The following is a 21,986-nucleotide window of genomic DNA, read 5'->3' as shown; positions in this document are numbered from 1 at the left end:
CTGTAGTTCTACTGCAAAAAAAATACCCAAATAAAAACAGGACACAGACACCGTGAAAGTATAACTTTATTACATACATGCTGACACACATACTTACCTATGTTGACATGCCGACTCTGGCCTCGTCTCCAATGTCGACGTACGGGGTACCTGAAAATAAAATTATACTAACCTGATCCAGTGTCCTGGTCTTTTATTATAATCCATGTACTTGGCAAAAAAACAAACCGCATTAACCCGAACCAGACGGACTGAAAGGGGTCCCATGATTACACATGGGACCCCTTTCCCCGAATGCAGAGACCCCCCGTGACTCCTGTCACAGAAAGGTCCCTTCAGCCAATCAGGAAGCGCCACTTCGTGGCACTCTCCTGATTGGCTGTATGCGCGTCTGAGCTGGAAGACAGCGCATTGCACAGCTCCCTCCATTAGTTTCAATGGTGGGAACTTTGCGGTCAGCGGTGGGGTTACCCGCGGTCAGCCGCTGACCGCGGGTGACCTCACCGCTGACCACAAAGTTCCCACCATTGAAAGTAATGGAGGGGGCTGTGCAATGCGCGTCTGAGCTCAGACGCGCAGAGCCAATCAGGTGAGTGCCACGAAGTGGCGCTTCCTGATTGGCTGAAGGGACCTTTCTGTGACAGGAGTCACGGGGGGTCTCTGCATTCGGGGAAAGGGGTCCCATGTGTAAACATGGGACCCCTTTCAGTCCGTCTGGTTCGGGTTAATGCGGTTTATTTTTTTGCCAAGTACGTGGATTACAAATCACAGGACACTGGATTGAGGGGAGTATAATTTTATTCACAGGTACCCCGGATCGTCGGAGACGTGGTAGTCGGCGGGTCAACATAGATAAGTATGTATGTGTCGGCATGTATGAAATAAACTTTTACTTTCACGGTGTGTGTCTCCTGTTTTTATTTGGGTATTTTTTTCCAGTAGAACTACAGGTACCAGCGGGCCAGTTTTTCCACCCGTATGCTGGTACTTGTGGTTCTCCAAGTACCAGCTTGCGGGGGAGGCTTGCTGGGACTTGTAGTTCTTCTGAAAAAAACAATATTCGTGCATTTTACTCAAGGCTATCAGCCCCCCATCCGCAGCCCTTGGATGGGGGGGACAGCCTCGGGCTTCACCCCTAGCCCTTGGGTGGCTGGGGGGGGGCCCTTGATTGAAGGGGTCCCCACTCCTCCAGGGTACCCCGGCCATGGGTGACTAGTTGGGTATTTAATGCCACGGCCACAGGGCGCTGTATAAAAGTGACCCCCGGCTGTGGCATTATCTGTCTACTCTTTTTGTCCCCCGTATTTTTTGCACCAGGACCAGGCGCAGAGCGTGGTGCTGGTTGTTAAAATACGGGGGCTCCCCTGTCATTTTTTCCTCCGTATTTTGGCAACCAGGACCGGCTCAAAGAGCCCGAGGCTGGTTATGCTTAGGAGGGGGGACCCCCACGCAATTTTTTTCGGGTTTTTTTACAGTTTTTTCAACATTTTTAAAAATCTAATCAAAATCCGTCAAATCGGCCGTTTTTCGACAGCGGCACTGTCGAATCCGTTTTTTATTGAATATGTAGAATTCCGGCACCCACCTGCCGGAATTCGACGGTCGAATTAAAAAACGGGCGAAAAATTGCCGCAATTCACCGGCAATTGCATATACCCCATAGTAAACTCATAAGGCGGAATTCAATTGTTCCTCCCACCAGCAGCCAGCAGATGGCTCCCAATGCAGCTATTCAATTGCAGCTCAGTTTGAGCATGGACGGCTGCCGGCGTCTGCGTTTCAGCTCGCACCCCTTGAGGGGTGGCTAGTTGAAATGCGTGAAAAGTGACCCATTGGGGTACCCAAACGGCACTTTTCGCAATCGCACATAGCATTTTGATTGGTTTTAGCTGCTTTACATGGCTAAACCTGACCTCTATGGGTGTTATCAGTGCGATAAATAGTTACAACTGAATATCAACCCCGCAATCTCCTGTCGCTTTAGACGGGAGATCGTTGAATACCTCCCATGGAATGTATACTTTTCTACACCTTTGTACACTGTACTCTAGAGTTCGAATGTTTCTAGTCCTCTTTGACTCTGTCCTTATTCCCTCTCTTTACTGGGCATCAACTCACTTGCTTATGGTACAAAGGAAGCAGCGATACTTGTTTAAAGTTAGCAGCAAATGAAGTTAGTTGTTGCAAAATGTACAGTTTGGGCTCAAACTGGAAAAGAAAAAATGTTCAGCCTCATTTTGAGTTGTGAACAGAGGTCTAGTCCAACTGTAAAATACAGCATTAAAATAGATACAACCAGCTTATACCGCCCATCAACCCAATTTCAATGGGACAGTGCTGTTTTGAGGTGGAATTGACAGATATACCTCATATGGGCATGGCCACAACCACTCTGTGACACAGTCTAGGAGACGTCCCCAGCACGCTGCAATCAAGTCAATGTCAGTAGTTGTGTAACCAAGCATGTTCTCATTTGCACCCCTTGCAATAAACACATTCACTAACACAATAATCAACAATACATTATGACATTACAGAATTTATTAATTCATCATGAACCAAAATTAATGGCATTATGCTACTTCAGGGTTTGAATTTACAGACATAGTTTCTGAGTCCCCCACATCCAACATCATTCCATTTCTTATATTCTGAAAAAGAGCAGAGAGATAGGAATATGAGGAAATATGCTCACATCTACACATGCAGTTTATTTCAGATTTACATTTTCCTTCTTTTTTCCTTCTTTGTGTAGATTAATCTATATAATTAAATATATTGCTGATAAAAAACCTCTGACCCCTAATACATTTGAAGAGCCGGGCAGCAGAGCAGCAAACACAGGCTACACTGACTGTGTGAGTCAGGGCTCCTTATAGCAGCTGCCCGCAGCACTACCTCTGTCCAACCCTGCTCCCTACGTGCCTGGATGGCACCCTCACAGCCTGTCATACTGTATACTATGTCAAGGTACTGCCATATTATTCTATATAAATGTGTGTATGGTGAGTTCTATGTGTGTGTGTGTGTGTGTGTGTGTGTGTGTGTATGTATATATATATATATATGTATATGTATAAATTATAATATATATACTGTATATATATATATATATATATATATATATACAGTGTGTGTGTGTGTGTGTGTGTGTGTGTGTGTGTGTGTGTGTGTGTGTGTATATATATATATATATATATATATATATATAATTTTTTTACAGCGACTTTGTACTTTATAAGGGGGGGGGGGGGGGGGAGTCAAGGCAGGGTGGGGGGCCCCGGAGAAATTGGTGTACCGGGCCCCAAGATTTCTCTTGCCGGCCCTGGGTGGTGTAGGGAGAAAGTGTTGGGGTGAGAGAAAGAGTTGGGGGGGAGAGAAGGTTAGAGATGAGGAGTAAAAGGGGAGTGAACACCAGGCATTACATCTAGTACCCAATATAGTGATCAAACTGGTATAACTTTCTCTGGCATAATATAAAGTCTAATGTAACTCATACACATATATAAACTCTTGCTCTTGCCTTTCATGAGTCCGCAACAACATTTTACAGCAGTGCAAGTACTACACAGAAGTGACTAGCTCCAAAAAGAAAAAGGTAACTTCAAAATACTCCCTAGAGTCACTCTTACACCACCTCAGAAATAGTTGCAACTTTAGTTCATTTACTTTGCCCCTTTAATCGGAAACTGTTGAAACCTCATATACAGTGTCATGCGAGTAAGATATCTTTATTTAATATACAACATTTGTACTGTACTGCCTAATGCTTTAATTCCATTGATTTGTGTGTACCCTGTTCAATGCATGTTAGTTAACCAGGGCCAGTTTAAGGCTTGCGGGTGCCCTGGGGCAACTAGGTTGTGGGGGCCACATCAACAAAACTGATTTCAAGCCTCCACCCACTCTGGCCAATGCTGCGGACGCAGGAGAAGCAAAGACACAGAGGGTAACCTCTGACTGTCACCCTGTAGCAGCAGCGGTCAGATGCACTGCTACTCACTGAAGTGAATGATCAGATGTCACCAGTGGGAGCAGTCCAGCCATCGTATGGGGGTAAGCAGGCTTCCTGGGACTTAGCTGGTTGCACTTTTGGTAGCAGTTCTTCCGGTAACAGCTGCCCCAGGTCCTAATACCTACTGGCTGCAGCAGCAATACAACTACAGCCGGCAAATGTCAGGACCCGGAGTGGCTGTGAGACAGCCAGTGAGCAGTGTGGGGGCCCCCTATCATTTGGCCCTGGTATTAACATATTCATGTGCCCAAAAAGAGGGATCCAAAAATTCAGGAAAAAAGCAGGTGTTTTACAAAAAATTAATAACTGGTATTTGTGCTAGGACTTCATTATTTTCCTTGTTTGTGAATGATCTTTACTGAGTACCACAGACACAGCACTGACTAAAATAGTGAATAATCTGGTCACTTCTAATTCTAGAGTTCATTACTCAATTCTTATACTTCTAGATATCTTTGCTGTTCTTCAGGACATAGCTCTTTCTTGGTTCTCATCCTACCTATCTATTTGCTCTTTTAGTGTTTACTTCTCTGAATCCACCTCCTCTTCACTACCTCGATCAGTTGGAGTACCGCAAGGCTCAGTCTTAGGTCCTCTGTTTTTCTCAATTTATTATTACAAAACTGGGTAAAAACAGACAGACATACTGTAGAGGTAGAAAGGCCCTGCTCGCAAGCTTACAATCTATACCTCATCTCCTGGCAAACTAATCAGCTCTTTTGGACTTCAGTATCCTCTGTATGCAGATGATACTCAACTCTACCTATCCTCCCTAGATTTGTCACCATCTGTTTTGGTCCTCGTCACTGAATGCCTTTCTGCAGTTTCATCTTAGATGTCATCTCGCCACCTCAAACTTAATATTTCCAAAACAAAATGAATTATATTTCAACTGGCCATTAGTAGTTACCAACCTGATATCTCGATAACTGTTGACAATTTGACAATCAATCCTACTTTCCTCTTGTTGTCAAAGCCCTCATCTCGACATATTTCACTTGCAGCTCTCTCCTACTCAGTGACCATCTTTACCCACTTTTTCTCCTGCTGGTAAAGGCTGATCTCTAGCTATGGCCACCAGCCCCAAGTAGTACGATGATTACTCCCTCGCTACTTACATCTTAGCTGTATTATGTTTTGAGAATTGTGGTGCTCTTTGTTACTTGTACTCTATTTTTGTTATTTATTTACTGTAAGGCTAAGTTTTGTCTCCCTGTACTCTCCTTTGTACGGCGCTGCGAAACACTTATGGCGCCTTATAAATAAAATGTAATAATACTAATAATAATAATAATAATAATAATACTACACAAGCTTGCTTCCTAGGTGCCATCCATGGGGTAAATTTACTAAGATTCGTATTTTCCCGTTTGAGGTCAAAGTTCAATCACGAATGACATCGAAAGTGTAAATATGCAACTTTTTGAATTGATTACGACTAATTTACTAAGCTGCCGAATTCTGCATTTTCGGGTTTTCCGATGTCGATGTCATTCGTTTTTTTTGGCAGTGTTTTACGTGAGTGACTTGTAAAACACTGCCGACTTTAATACAATGAATCTCGGCCGGATCTGAGAGATCCGTGCTGGGCTTCATTGTGCACTTTGTTAAAAAAAAAAAGTTTAAATGTAAAAAAAAAAATTGCGTGGGGTCCCCCCTCCTAAGGCAAACCAGCCTCGGGCTCTTTGAGCCGATCCTGGTTGCAAAAATATGGGAAAAAAATGGACAGGGGTTCCCCCATATTTAAGCAACCAGCATCGGGCTCTGCGCCTGGTCCTGGTTCCAAAAATACGGGGGACAAAAAGAGTAGGGGTCCCCCGTATTTTAGAAACCAGCACCGGGCTCCACTAGCTGGACAGATAATGCCACAGCCGGGGTCACTTTTATACAGTGCCTTGCGGCCGTGGCATCAAATATCCAACTAGTCACCCCTGGCCGGAACCAATGGTGGGAACTTTCAGGTCAGCGGTTGACCGAAAGTGACCTCACCGCTGACCTGAAAGTTCCCACCATTGGTTACAATGGAGCGCATAGGCGCTACATTATAACACTGCCGTGTGCCGCCTGTCAGACAGTACAGGAGCACACAGCCGATCAGGAGGGTGCCACAATGTGGCGCTCCCTGATTGGCTGAAGAAACCCACTTAGACATCAGTCAGAGTGGGTTTCTGGCATTCGGGGAAAGGGGGCCCATGTGAAAACATGGGTCCCCTTTCAGTTCGTGGTCGGGTATCCGTTTTTTTATTTTTTCAAGTACGTGGATTACAAAAGGATTTACCGAGGAGCCTTCAACCATGGATTATGTGAGTATAATTTTTTCTACAGGTACACCATGGATTCTACTGGAGAAGAGGACCGACCTGCGTGGGAACATAAGGTAAGTATGTGTATATGGAGGTGTGGATGGATGTATTAAAGTTATACTTTCAAGGTGTGTGTGATGTCTTTATTGGGGTATTTTTTTAGTAGTAGTACTACAGGTACCAGCGGGCCCGTTTTTCCGCCGCATGCTGGTACTTGTGGTTCTCCAAGTACCAGCTTGCGGGGGAGGCTTGCTGGGCCTTGTAGTACTGCTACTAAAAACAATATCATTCACTTTTCAAAAAGGCTATCAGCCCCCCATCCGCAGCCCATTGGATGGGGGGGACAGCCTCGGGCTTCACCCCTGGCCCTTGGGTGGCTGGGGGGAAGACCCCTTGATTGAAGGGGTCCCCACTCCCCCAGGGTACCCCGGCCAGGGGTGACTAGTTGGATATTTGATGCCACGGCCGCAAGGCACTGTATAAAAGTGACCCCCGGCTGTGGCATTATCTGTCCAGCTAGTGGAGCCCGGTGCTGGTTTCAAAAATACGGGGGACCCCTACTCTTTTTGTCCCCCGTATTTTTGGAACCAGGACCAGGCGCAGAGCCCGATGCTGGTTGCTTAAATATGGGGGAACCCCTGTCCATTTTTTCCCCATATTTCTGCAACCAGGATCAGCTCAAAGAGCCCGAGGCTGGTTTGTCTTAGGAGGGGGTACCCCACGCAATTTTTTTTCTGAAAATTTAGAACATTTCCCCCCCTTCCCACTGAAAAACATGCACGGATCTCATGGATCCGTGCATGCCTATACAAACACGGGATAAAAAAGCAGGTCTGTTTTTTTTTAGCACTTTTTCACGATTTGTATTTTATCACGGCAGTGTTTGGCTATTGTTGGCAGTGTTTGTGTTTTGCATTTATCAGTAAATTACAGATTTCTAGCAAATTGCAGGCGTATTTGACCGATGGTGTATTGATTCGTGATTTTTTCCTAGGACTTCCAAAATATTACGAATGCCCTCATCACTGCCGTGATTTTTGCTTAGTAAATTACCGAGATGACACTTTGAAGAAAAAACGGCATCTCGGTCAAAATCGGGACCTTAGTAAATATACCCCCTTGACTCTGAACTATCCTTTGTTCCCCACATTCAATCCGTTTCAAAATCATGTTGCATGTGTCTAAAAAAACATATCAAATATACGACCATACCTTACATTAGACACTGCAAACATGCAAGCAATCCTTATCTTCCGCATTGATTATTGCAATTGTCTCCTTACTGGTCTTTACCAAGAACAGACTCTTACCACTACAATCCATTCTGAATGCAGCTGCGAGGCTAATCTTCCTCGCTAAAGGGGGGTACTCACGGAGCGATATTCTAAGCAATCTGACTAGATTGCTTAGAATATCGGCAGGATCGCTCCGTGTGTAGCCCCCTCGGCGATAGCGATGCGCGGCCCCGCACATCGCTATCGCCGCTGCTAGATTGGCCTGCATGCAGGCCAATCTAGCGGGTCGCTCACCTCACCCGCTGGGTGAAGTGAGCGGCCCCCCCGTCTCCCCCCGCACGCTCAGCACAGATCGCGCTGTGCTGAGCGGCAGGAGAGATGTGTGCTGAGCGGTTCGCTCAGCACGCATCTCTCCTTGATCGGCCCGTGAGTACTGGGCTTAAATGTTCCTCATCTGCTGATCCGCTCTGTCAGTCCCTCCATCATTTATCTATATTGTACCGTATTCAATATAAAATACTTTTACTCACACACAAGGCCATTAACCAAACTACACCATCATACATCTCTTCTCTTACCTCAAAACATTACTAAACCCAACCTCTCTGCTTTGCACAAGATCTGCATCTCTCATCACACGTATTACTCTCTCCCATTCATGATTGCAAGATCTTCTTCGAGCTTCATCCACTCTGTGGATTTTCCTCTAGTTTCCAGACCTTCAAGCGTTCACTGAAAACTCACCTCCTCAGACAAGTTTAGCAAATTCCACAACCTCCTACACAGCCTACATCCACTCTATACACGTTTTGTCTTTATTAACTTCACATCCTCCTGACCCTTGGCACACATTGCTGTGTGACTACATCATACAGTCCTTTGCAATTTGGCAAATTGGCTATTCACGGGAGACAGAGGGACTGGGGTTATGCCAGCAGCTCATAGAAAACAGACGGAAAACAGAGGCTTTGCTCACAGTCGCAGCATTTCCATGAAGCCACTCCCCCTTTTACAGAGGCAATGCCCCTTTTTTGGAGCACGTGCCAAAGAACGCCTCTTTTTCGTGAGCATGAGCAAGAGGTCCCGACTTCGGATTTCAGGATTTGGGAGGTATGGTAGTGTAAGCTTACGAGCAGGGCCTTTCTACCTCTATGACTGTTTGTTATTACCCAGTTTGTTCTATTATTGTTTCCAATTGAAAAGCGCAACGGAATATGCTGCGCTATATAAGAAACTGTTTAAAAATAAATAAATACTACATATCACTCATTACTGTAAACATAGTTTACATTTCATACCATAGGTGTTTCTTACACCTGCATGGTTTCTTGGTAGCATTTGCCTTATTACTGCTTTATCACTTCTCCAGGATTAATACATCTGCCCCAGTGTGAGGAGCATGTGCTACATTAACTGACTCCATCTGACACACAATGCGATAACTACCAGATTGTATAGCAAATTATATATTTAGTAGCATGACTAGCATATAATCTAAATGCTCAAAGCATGTTACTTTGTGCTGCCCAGTCTAAGTTGAGAAGGATAGCTATGCATATTCATAGTTACCCTTAGTATAATGTTTCCCTTATCTATTAAAAAGTGTATTCAGTACAATCTGTACCACTAATGTCCATTTACAATATTCATGTAAGAGCAGTAATAAATCTATACATTTGTATAGACTATAACCTATGTGTTTTTAAAACTTTCAATTTGAAGACATTACATTTTGAATATCTACTCACTAGAGCCATTGATGAGCACAACGCAAAATTCCTTCCCTTTGGCATTATCTGGGACCCCAGATTTCCATGCTAAATAGTTAAACATGGATCCATCAGTCCACTTCCAACGACCATTCTGTAATTGAAACATTGGCAACATTAGAGATGACACAGATTCCTCTCCACTGTCTCTTAACCTTTCTGCTAGCTAGAGGTCGGTGTTTTTGTGGACGTATCTATGATCACGGAAGGAAACAATACGACTTCTATTTCAATCCTTTAATCATCAGAAACATACATAGGAGACAAATGAGAGGAGACACACCGAATAGAATATTATCCAAAGCAATTGTTCACAACATTTAGTTATTTATTACTATATTGATAGTCGCTGCCTGCTGCAACCAAGACAGATTACTGTCTCTATTTTTATGCTTGAGAAATATATCCAGCTATGATGGATTGATCTTGCCCAGATATTTTTTCCACAAGGGCGAAGACCACGTCTAATATTTAAACCTAAAGGGGAAATATTGATATTTATATTTAAATTGTACACCCTAATAAACTTTTATATTTGAATTTGATTAATAAAACCTAAGTTTTAATTAAAAATAAACATATCATTTTTCACAAAGACATTCAAAAGAGTGCTCCAAACAAAGGAATTCTCTTTCCCCTGGTGTTTTGGGGTTTCACCACACACATCGGACAGTTATGTATTAGCTAGAGGAGATTGTAAGAAATGCCATCCTACTGTATGGATGTATGTTACACACCTGGTCAGGGTCATGCAGTCCTATCCACACTCCATCAGAATCCTGGCTAGCCGACACATGGCTTGCAATGATTGAGGCTTCGGAATCATCCATAATAGAAGCCAGGTGGGCACCATGTCCGTAACTTACACACTCGTACTAAAAAAGAGAGATCTTTTCTTATAGACTATTTCCTACAGAAAACAGAATGCTTTTACAGTATTCCAAGTAAGTGACACAAAATGAACTATAGAGAATCAACAACAAATGTATTTCATTGTAGAACAATGAAAGTAAAACATGGTAGAACCCATTTTGTAAATATACAGTTATTAATAATACATTTATACAAATGATATTAGTGTAAATAATGTCATGCGATCTTCCATATCCAAATTGTAAACTGAAATGTGCTCTAACAGTACCTTTAGATGGTATAAATTTCGCATACTGGCTGTCGGGATGCCGTCGGTCATGTGACTGACGCCGGAATCCTGACACCACTCAAGAGACCTGCACCAGATCACCAACAGCCGACATCCCAAAGGTGAGTATCGGGGGTGGGGTTAGGGCCCGGGGGGAGAGGCGGGGTTAGGCACTAGGGAGGGTTAGGGTTATCCCTAGTTGACAACCCAGTAGGGTTAGCCCTAGCCTTCTCCCCGGAGGATAAGGGTAGGGGGCAGTGGGACGTGGACGGGGAGGTAGAAATACTTACCGTATCGGAATGTAATGGTCGATCAGGTGACTGCCGGCATCCTGACACCTGGGATATAGTATGTATTCCCTAAAGTTTGATGTAGCAGAGCCAAGAAAGCTTCTCAGTCAGCAGTACCAGAACCTAGGGGTGCCTGATTCAGAGTTCCACTTGTGTAACCATGTCTCAACAGGGCGTTTGCATGTAGTTTGCCATTAACATGCAGATGGAAATTCTGGATATTTAGAAAAGTGCGTGTGCAGCGATCAGGTTGATTCCAGTTGGATTTCTTGCACCAGCGATAGTTGTGTGCGGGACATTAATGAAAAGAGTTCCACAGACAGGTGTACTATCAATAAATACATATTAGCTTTCAGTTTCTTAATGGAAGAATGGTGGCTTTTTGACAAAATTGTAAATAGAACTTCAAGACTTGTTTTGAAAGTGATACCTTCCCCTCACTTACTTAGGTTGGTCGCCAGCGTCCTTCCACACATCATTGGCTGTGGATCATTAGGTTGACCATAATTAGGTCGACCCCATGTAGTCAACATGCAAGAGGTCTACAGGGTCAAAAGGTTGACAAGGTCAATAGATCGACACCTGAAAAGGTCACAAAAAAGGTCAAAAGGTAGACACCTGAAAAGGTCACAAAAAGGGTTAACACAATTTTTTTTTTTGGGGGGGGGATGCCATTTACCATTTGAAACCACGTGATCCCAATTAGTGTACTGCTTCGCTCACAATGCTTCGGGCAAGGTTATTATTCCCAATTGTAGAACACGTGGATGGAAAATTATGAAACAGTTAAAAAAAAAAAAAAAAACACCCACCACATGTGTGTTGATCATTGTCATGTTGCGTCATGTTGTCCATTTAAACCTGTCGACCTTTTGTACCTGTCGACCTTTTACATACATACAGAACCATACAAAAAGTAAATGGTGATACATTAATATCCAGCAACAATTTAAAGCACAAAACTTCACAATGTGGTTCCACAGAATAGACTGACAAAAGAGATGCATTGCATTTTAATATATATTTGCAAAACTAAAGAAATTAAGAATCAAGAAAAGAAAAAAGGAGAAAAGAATAGAAGAAAAAGAAAGGAAAAAGAAGTGGGAAAAGAAGAGAAGGGTAAGTAAAGAAGAAAGAGGAAAAAATAGAGGAAGAGATGAGGCGGTGAGAGGGGGGGGCGGTGAGTTTTCTTTGATAAGGGAGGATATAGAGGATCGAGCGACATTTTGTCTTATGATCTTCCAGGCATGGTCTCCTGGAGAAGGGCCTAAATCCCTCTCCCAGCGACTTTGCAATGCAGGGTCCAGACCCGTGGAGACGAGCATGGAATATAAAATAGTAATAATGCCCCTACGAAGTGGAGAGTGATAACAAAGCCTCTTGAATGGGGTCAAACATCTAAAGACAGATGATTTATGCAGAGAGTTTAGGAAAGAACGTAACTGAAAATATTCAAAAGGCCTGGGACGGGGAATCTGAAATTTTTGAGATATGGTATCTAATGTACACCAAGATGAGCCCTCGATAATGTCTGTGACAAATCTAGTACAGGTGGGAATCTGGTATCAAGAGTGTGAATAAGTCTTCGAGAATCCTGGAGGAAAACCGGGGTTATCCCAACAAGGGGATAAGTGAGGAGGGATAAATTATAAGACCAAAACAACAGGTGTAGAAAAGCCAAACTGAGGGGGTGAAAGAAGTGGAGAGGTTAGAAACCTGGCACCCCCTGCCTGCACTGGTAGGTATCAGTAATGAAACTAGGTAAGAGAGGTTAGCTTCAGCCATCTCTATTTGCACCCAAGGTAAACTAACAGGGAAGGCGAACCAAGTGAGGGCTTGGCTTAGGTGGGTTGAAAGATAGTACTTCTGTAATTCAGGAAGACCTCTGCCACCTTTATGCAAGTTTCTAGTTAAAAGAGATGCTTTTAATCTGGGGAGCTTTATCCATCCAGATAAATTTAATAATTTCTATCTGCAGTCCACGCAGTGCTTCAGCTGGGATACGAACAGGAATGGTTTGTATAAGATAAAGAAATCTAGGCAGTATATTCATTTTGACTGCCGCCATTCTTCCGAACCACAAGATAATTTGCTTCTGCCAGACCTGTAAATCAGACAGGATGAAAGCAAATAGACTGGGAAAATTCTCCTGGATCTGGGATTTATACGAGACTGTGAGAAATACACCCAAGTAACAAAGTTTTTAGAGCGCCTAGCAAAATTAAAATTGCAGGCCAATAAAGATTTAGCATCCAGTGATGAATGCAATGGTAGAGCCTCCGACTTTGAATAATTGATTTTATACCCAGAAGGGGAGGAATAAGCTGATAATACCCGAAAGAGGTTGGGAATAGAGGACACCAGCCCTGCAAACACTTAGACACGCCTGCATTTTTACAAACACTTCCAGAAAACGGTCAGTTGACACCCAGAAACGCCCTCTTTCTGTTTCCTGTTTGCGATCGACTGTGCGAATGAATTCTTTGTTAAATCCATCGCTCAGCAACGATCCGCTTTGTACCCGTACAATGCACCTGCGCATTGCGGTGCATACGCATGCGCAGTAGTGACCTGATCGCTGCACTGCGAAAAACGTCAGCGTGCAAACAGGTCGGAATGACCCCCATAGGGGAGTGTATGTTTGCTTTACAAGTGTACGAACGCATGTGCAGCCGAGCACTACAAAAAAGTTTTGTGCAGTTTCTGAGTAGCTCAGAACTTACTCAGCCGCTGCGATCACTTCAGCTTGTTCTTGTCCGGAATTGACGTCAGACACCCACCCTGCAATCGCTTAGACATGCCTGCATTTTTCCTACCAATCCCAGAAAATGGTCAGTTGACACCCACAAACGCCCTCTTCCTGTCAATCTCCTTGCGATTGGCTGTGTGAATAAATTCTTTGTTAAATTCATCGCTCAGCAACGATCCGCTTTGTACCCGTACGACGCGCCTGCGCATTGTGGTGCATATGCATGCGCAGTAGTGACCTGAGTGCATCGCAGCGAAAAATCCTAGCGTGCGATCAGGTCGTAAATGTCCCCCCATGTGCACTGCAGGGGGGCAGATATAACATGTGCAGGGAGAGTTAAGGGCCCCATACACTTATGCGACCACATGTCGCAGGCGATCACCCCGGCAGCCTCTCGGGGGGCAGGATCACCCAAGATACATCATATGCTGTCCTTTTGCATACGATGTATCTTGGGCGATCCCGGGCGATCCCAGCCATGCCCCCAGGTCGGACCTGATTGAATGTGCAGCACATTCAATCTGGAGGATCCGATCCGATGCTCACGGGAACGTGCATCGGATCGGAAACACCTCCAAAATGTCCGATTTCATCCGATATGTCGTGCCGAATGCCCGAAATCGGATGAAAACAGGCATTATCGCTCTAGTGTATGGGGCCCTTTAGATTTGGGTGGGGTGTGTTCAAACTGAAATCTAAATTGCAGTGTAAAAAGAAAGCAGCCAGTATTTACCCTGCACAGAAACAATATAACCTAACCTAAACCAAATCTAACTCTCTCTGCACGTGTTATATCTGCCCCACCCTGCAGTGCACATGGTTTTGCCCATTAGCTAACAAATTTGCTGCTGTGATCAGATCTGAATTAGGCCCTAAAGTACCATAAAGCAGTAATGTGAGCCAGCCCTTCACCAGCGCTAAGCATATAAATATAACATTGTCACCCTCCTGTTTATGGAGCTGCGTAGTATCAAGTCAAATTCTGTTCAATGTCAAATTCATGTACAGCAGTCGTCATTAATCCTCCAATGCAATTTCATTGTACATGCAAAAATTAAACACTGGAGGGGAAATCGCATAGCATAATACGTTTTTTAATGTACACAAATGACAAACAAATCACACAAGTACCAGCCAATCAGCTCCTAATTGCCATGTCACAGACTGGGTTTGAAAAATTACAGTTAGGAGCTGGTTAGCTGGTAATTTATCTCCGTCCACTTTATCTCTCTCTCCAAGGCTTAGTAAATAGACCCTATAGAACCAGTGGAATTCAAAATACACAGTCTCACTATCATTAACCAACAGTGTTGGAAGTGATTGCTTTCTCCAAATACAATATTATTATTTTTTTTCTCAAGTGCTGTATACCAGATTTTTGACTGGGGAGTAAGTAAAGCATTGGGTCTTTCTTCTCTATCCTTGTTGCTTCTGTTGAGACTAGTTTCAAATAAGCATCTAATTACGCCAACAACTTCACATAATCAGCTGCTACAGGAATTGGTTAAAGCTTGGCGTGACAAGAGAGGCTGTTTGGCGCGACTACAGCAAAGAAGCGAGAACACATCTGTATATATAGTTTCTAAATCAACAACAGTATTTAATTTACGGAGCAGCAGCTTCCTGGCAGGTTGGAGGTAAAAATGTAAAGTGACACTCACAGTCAGCGTAAGGTGCGCCACGCTTCCACTTGTTGTTATTCTTACTTACTGTTTAGTTAAAATGTTTTAAAGAAAAATTATTTAGTTTTTTAACATAATATTGCATTTGATACAAAATACATTTCAGTATGCAGATTTACATTGCAGAGAAGCAGTTTAGATTTAATCAGTGTAGCAAAATACTTAATCAGTGTCCCCTATGTTAATAGGTGCTGCACTACAAATGTTATACAGCTATGCACGGCGGTTGTAGATAAAGAAATCACGGACCTAATAGTTTGTGAGCTCCGTAGCTCCTCTAATTTACTAGAGTGTGTCATTGTGCACTATCATTTTGCCTTGTACCTTGCATTTTTATTTTACTTTCTCCTGCCTCAACTTTTTCATCATATTGTCACCCCCTCATGTTACCATGATGAGTGATTTCCAGTGTGATAATGCAATTCCCATCACTTTACCCACCAAAGACATATTTGGGGGATATTCAATTGTTTGAAAAGTCAGTTGGGTGTCTGTTTTTTCCTATCTAATAGGAAAAAACAGACACCCAACCAACTTTTCAAACATTTGAATTCCCCGCATTGTCTTTATGCCCTACCAACCTCCCATTTTATGAACTTCCAAGCCTATGCCAAGTGGGTAAGTATGACATACAGTAGGTTTGGGGAGTAAAAGTACTGCATGACAGAAGAGCAGAAATGTGCGCAGGCAGGTGGGAGGAGGTGAGTGGTGTAAACGTAGCCCCACTGAGCAGGGATGGTGTTACAGCATGCTGTACCTTGGCGAAAAATGTTACACCCCTCAAAAAATATTTGCCGCTATCTCAGTACACTGCTAACAGTATACCAATATGTGTAATAAGGAGACCTTATCTGGGTTATATTTACTAAAGTGTGGGTTTAGAGAATTGGAGATGTTGCCCATAGCAACCAATCAGATTCTACTTATTTATCTAGCACCATTTAGAAAATAATAGCCTAAATCTGATTGGTTGCTATGGCCAACATTTCCACTTTTGTAAATCTACCAATATACCCTGTGGCACTCTTCTCTAAAACACCCCAAGATGTAAGTGGACCCAACAAAAACATATAAAGGTGCTATTTAGTGCAAATTATACTTTAAATTATTTCATTGCAATTTTCACAAAATAGCACTTGCAAACATAAAAGATGTAATGCACATTGATTTAAATAGAGCCAAGATGGTAGTCTATGAATGGATTGTAATCAAGACTATAACAATAGTCACTCATAATGGATGCTTGTCCTGGGGAAAAAACTAAGAAAATCTGGAAGAGCTAACAATAGCATTAACAATATCATGTAAACAGGAGAATAGGTCCTTCAGCTAGAGTAAGCATACCCTCTGGCAACAAATGTTGTCTTTATAGGTGGAACAGCAGAAGGTTGGCTTATTTTACCTAAAGGGACAGAAATGGGGCCTAAATCAGACCTGATCGCAACAGCAAATTTGTTAGCTAACGGGCAAAACCATGTGCACTGCAGGTGGGGCAGATATAACATTTGCTGATAGAGTTATACCCCTTTTCCACTGTAGCAAGTGTCGCAGCCGTGTCGCCTGATACGGCTGCGACCTGTGCTACAGCCCCCTTTCCCACAGCGCTCACCAACCCGGCATATTGCCGGGTTGGTGACGCTGCTAGTGACGCGGCAGGGACGGCACTGGGAGATCACATGATCTCCCAGCGCCGCCCTCCCATACACTGTGAACAGGACCCGTGTCGCCTCGACCGTTTAGTTCCTGGTTTGACATCACAAACACGTCCTGCGTTCAGCCAGCCACTCCCCCGTTTCTCCAGACACTCCCGCGTTTTTCCCTGACACGCCTGCGTTTTTTAGCACGCTCAGTTACCACCCAGAAATGCCCCTTTCCTGTCAATCATTCACCGATCATCAGTGCGACTGAAAAGCGCAGCAGGATCCACAGCAAAACTGCTAAGTTTTTTGTTAAATAACTAAGTGCATGCGCCCTGCGTGCCTTGCGCATGCGCAATTAGTAACAAATTGCAGCATAGCGAAAATCGGCAACGAGCGAATAACTCGGAATGACCCCCCTTGGCAATAATGTAATATTAGCATGCATTAGCAAAATAGCATACGTCCTGCATCATCCTGGTGGTGGGGACCTACCCCTAAATCTGTCCCCAGTGTTAGCGCAAGATATAGCATCAAAACCCAGTAGGTAAAGCATTATCTAAAGGAGCTACCATGTACTGAAAGGATGTGGATCATCAAATCGACAGTGTCTAGGTCGACAATGTTTAGGTCGACCACTATAGCTTGACAGTCACTAGGTCGACAGGGTTTGAAGGTCGACAGCGTTTCTAGGTCGACATGTGCTAGGTCGACAGGTCAAAAGGTCGGCATGAGTTTTTTGTGTGTGTGTTCTTTTCTGCATACAGTGACCGGGAAGCCGAATTAGTGCACCGTGTCCCCCCCGCATGGCTCACTTCGCTCGCCATGCTTCGGGCAAGGTGCCTCACTTCACTTGGCACAGATTACCATTCCAATCGTAGTCCACGTGGATCGTTAAGTATGAAAAAGTTCAAAAAAAAGAAAAAGAAAAACTCATGTCGACCTTTTGACCTGTCGACCTAGAAACCCTGTCGACCTAGTGACTGTCGACCTATAGTGGTCAACCTAAACATTGTCGACCTAGACAGTGTCGATCTTCAGACCGGATCCCGTACTGAAAGTGGCATTTCCTGCAAGACTGTTCTCCCTCTGATTATCATACTGACACTTAGTGGAAAATATCTCTAACTTTGTTTTATTCTTGTACGAAAGCAAAGCTATTACTTTTCCCCCATCATTGTTGCTTTATAATCTTATATTTTCTCTCTATAGGAAGTTTAGGAACTATGGGGGTATTTAGATGTGGACCCTAATTTAGCAAAATCGCAAACAACTGCGTTTGGCTGCCTGCATAGTGCATGTACGGACTTTCACTATGCAATCGCATTCCAGAAGGATGTGATCGCATAGTGATTGATAGGTGGAGGGCAGTCAGGGGAGGCATTGTGGCATTGGGGGAGAGTGGCGCAGGAAAAGCAAGCGTGTCATGGCAGTTTTCGGGCTGGCCGGATGACGTTGCCTGCGTTTCCTGCAATAGGAAACATGGCGGCGGTGTGCCTAAATACGCAGCCTGGCTGTGCATTCAGGAATCTACTTTTATTTCGAGGTTACTGAAATGCCATCACAATTGAACTACGATCTCAACGCTGGGAGGCGCTACACATGCTGGGCGGCCTTGCCTTGTGCGGGTGCCCCCCCAGCATGCAATTTTATCCATAGCAGTTTTTGCTATTTTGGCAAAAACTGCTACAGACTCTGCATAACCCTATATGCTTAGAAGACATAAATGATGCTTCCACATACTTACAGGACAGAAAGTATGTACTTTATACTCGCACTGTGGGGGTAATTCTGAGTTGATCGCAGCAACAAATTTGTTAGCAGTTGGGCAAAACCATGTACACTGCAGGTGGGGCAGATATAACATTAGCAGAGAGAGTTAGATTTGGGTGGGTTATATTGTTTCTGTGCAGGGTAAATACTGGCTGCTTTATTTTTACACTGCAATTTAGATTTCAGTTTGAACATACCCCACCCGAATCTAACTCTCTCTGCTGCGATCAACTCTGAATTAGGCCCTGTGTCACTGCTCAGTCCAGTGTCATTATAGCTTAAAATATGAAGTGTAAAAAAGGGTTTTGTTTTTCACTCTTTGGGAAGGGTTCAGTATGATTTACCGATGCTTAGGATGCCGGCTGTCCGTATACCGACAACAGCATCCCGGCCGTCAGTATGCCGGCACTAGGGCGATCGCAAAAAGGTCCCTTGCAGGCTTGGTGGCTCGCTGTGCTCACCACAGGTTTTATTCCCACTCTCTATTGAAAAATTAACTGCATCCCTTTGGGATTGGTGTGACTTCTGTGTCAACTGGCCAATGGGAGTCTGAGGGGCGGGCTGATACAGCAGGGAGGTGCTGATTGCTCTGGTCAGCGGATGTGCCTGCTATACATAGTGCTGATGCTTACGTTCCTGCAGACACCCGGCAATATTGAAAAAAACATTTCCAGGTACAGTTATGTTGACACTAATAAGGAGTATTGCAGTGACTGCCTCACATTAAGCACATTCATTCATTGTTCCAATAATCCATAAATTACCTCTGAATCAGCCCATTTTGCTGGGATCTTACTGACTGCATAGCAGTGCGATCTGTAGAAGAACCAACCAGGGGGACATGAGGAGCGGACTGAAGCAGCTTAAGATGGAGAAACAAATGTGGAGGTTACTATACAAAACTGAAAATGTAAAAACACACGTGTCATCAACACTGCCTGAGGATATTCATGGTAACTGGAGATGAAATATGTGACAAATATAAAAACAGATACAAAGTCACAGTATAGTTACAGATTTATGAAATACACTTACTGTCTCAGGTAGGGGCCTATTTATCAAGCAATTCTGCCAAAAAAATAAACGGATGTTTAAGCAGAGAATTCAGTGTCACCATGGGCGTAACTATAGTGGGTACTAGGGATACCATTGCTATGGGGCCCAGAGGTTTAGGGGGGGGGGGCTGGAGCCAGGATATAAAGTTGCAAACCAATTTCTCAGATTTGCCAGCTAAGCTATTGGGTATGAGCCATTGCCCAGCCTGAATTGTGTGACATTACATTTTCAGTAAGAGTGTGTGTAGTGGATGATATAACGGTAAAGGGGCACTGTAATGTGGCATAATTATACTATGTTTACATTATCTTCATAAACTATCTGTGTTTATGGAGCACAGTACTGAATTTTGCCAACTGTACTGTATGTGGTAGCTTCCCTGGTTGTTTCTAACCCCAACACGTCCAATATATCTACTGCATGCTATGGCAGATCTCCCTCCCTTTCCCATTATGCACAGTAGAAGTTGACGGATAGGGGCTATCGTTAGCTCTTTCTTTTGAGTCCTGTTGTATATAATTTATGTTTCCAACAATGAGGCAACAAATATTTGCTGATTATTAACTGGAAAATGTGAGAAATCTGAATAAGTCCATTAAGCTCTATTCTGTGGCCATCATATTCTATATCCGCTGTGACGTGGGAAGGGCTACACATGCACCGGTCTTCTATAGCAATCTACTGCGGTGCCAACTAACATTAACTGAACATACCAACATATGTAGGATTCCTACGACAAGCCTATTCCCATGGCAGCACATAGGCAAACGCAGGGCGGGTTTCCGGTTACACAGAAACCCCCTCCTCTTGGCAAGTGGCTCAAATTATGACAATAATAGTAATGGTATGTAATACGATTACTAGAGCTGCCACCACATCATGCAGTTTAAAGGACAGAGCAGAGCTGCTGCACATGCCTAGTTTGCTGTTTGTGTGGATCTGAGTCCTCAATTAGTCCTCTGGACCAGAGAATAGCTACCAGGAAGAAGAGACAGGAGCCTTACCATGAGGTGGGAGAATGTGTGCTTAGAAAATACAGTTCTGTCTCCTACTGGTTCTATTATGTTTGTGTATTTATTTATTGTGGTATGTTTAACTTTTCATGAGCATTTATTTATATTATTTAAATATGTTTGATACCATCTATAGTGTTAAATATTATTACTATACGCTATACAGTATCCAGTGTATAAATAGAGCAGTGTCTACATTAATGTGCAGAGTTATTATTATGTTCTTCTGCCACTCCCGCACTTGCTGCAATGTTCCGCAGAGTGAGAGATTGTGGACTGCATTCGGAAACCCCCCTCTAAAAATCCTGCGTTTGCCACTGCAGCATGCCATAATGACTTTATAAAAAATGTGTGTATTAGATTGTATGATGTAGAACTTTCATTCTGAAGCTGTTTGTATAACCATTTTGGTAGAAAAGAATAACTTACCCTCTGTGAGCTCCACCATGATGATTAAGATTCCCAGGACAGCAAGCGTGAAACCTGAGGAAATGATCATTTTGTGTTTCTGATTTTCTGAGACTAGAAGAAGCTGGGAGCTGGATGTCCTGTAGGCTTTGGCCAGTATTTTCAATGATTTCCTTCTAGTCTTTAGTCCATACTGGCCTTTATAGTAATTATTCACATAGGTGCTCATATACCCTGGGAGTGGTCATTGTTAGTGAGTCAGATGTTGGTAACTCTGGACATTGCCCTGGGTGGTGGGCAATGGTGACAGCTGGACGTTTCTCTAGGTTACAGCACTTAGGCTCTTGTCACTACTGCCCAACCCTGATAAGCACTAAGCACAGAACATCTGTTATGTACAACTAATTATAGCAACAGGAACTACAGATATGTTTTTATACGCTAATGCTCACGCCAAATAGCCCATTCAGGGCACCAGGTCCTAAAATGTATGCAGTATGCAGACAACTATGATGTGCTTCATTTGTACCTCTGTGTGACTGAGACTGAATCTGTACATAAGGGATCCATGCAAATAGCTGCAGCTTTTCTCATGCCAAAATCTGTTGTGCTTAATATGCAACTTTGTATTTGTGTGCATCCAATTCCTGTGTGGTTAGAGTCTCAGCCTAGCATCACTAGCACACTGTGTGGCTGAATCTGTGATGCATATAATACGCAGAAATGTAAATAAATATATGATATGCTACTCCTCTTGGAGCGTCTCAGTTGCAGCGGGTGTCTCGCACCATATGGCGTATGTAAGCGGTACTAGTACAGGGGGCGTTACGTGTGTAAGCGGAACTGGTACAGGGGGTGTTATGTGTGTAAGTGTCACTGCTACAGGGGGGGGGGGGGGGGGGGAGTGTGCAAGCG

The 21,986-nt window shown here is 43.6% G+C and overlaps 1 protein-coding gene across 1 annotated transcript; it reads right to left on the bottom strand.

Moving 5' to 3' along the window:
• Nucleotides 1-2,535: 2,535 nt before the first annotated feature.
• Nucleotides 2,536-21,425, bottom strand: LOC134935278 (regenerating islet-derived protein 4-like). The gene is made up of 5 exons (XM_063930440.1): nucleotides 21,093-21,425; nucleotides 19,359-19,456; nucleotides 10,060-10,197; nucleotides 9,302-9,416; nucleotides 2,536-2,651 (listed from the first exon to the last, which is right to left on the bottom strand). Exons 1-5 carry the CDS (start codon nucleotides 21,298-21,300, stop codon nucleotides 2,584-2,586), a joined length of 627 nt encoding a protein of 208 aa, XP_063786510.1. The 5' UTR covers nucleotides 21,301-21,425; the 3' UTR covers nucleotides 2,536-2,583.
• Between the last annotated feature and the right edge of the window lie 561 nt (nucleotides 21,426-21,986).

The sequence above is a fragment of the Pseudophryne corroboree genome, chromosome 6, assembly GCF_028390025.1.
Source record: "Pseudophryne corroboree isolate aPseCor3 chromosome 6, aPseCor3.hap2, whole genome shotgun sequence".
NCBI classification, from domain to species: domain Eukaryota; kingdom Metazoa; phylum Chordata; class Amphibia; order Anura; family Myobatrachidae; genus Pseudophryne; species Pseudophryne corroboree.
The sequence above is the reverse complement of the archived record's forward strand: the minus strand, read 5'-3'. Positions and strand labels throughout refer to the sequence as shown.

Bases quoted from the DNA above. Each gene is read 5' to 3' on its own strand.
- LOC134935278 (XM_063930440.1), bottom strand. From the start codon at position 21,300: ATGAGCACCTATGTGAATAATTACTATAAAGGCCAGTATGGACTAAAG. The intron at 19,457-21,092 runs GTAAGTTATTCT...CTCCATCTTAAG, and splicing joins CATGGTGGAGCTCACAGAGG to CTGCTTCAGTCCGCTCCTCA. The intron at 10,198-19,358 runs GTAATTTATGGA...TCTCTTTTTTAG, and splicing joins CAAAATGGGCTGATTCAGAG to TACGAGTGTGTAAGTTACGG.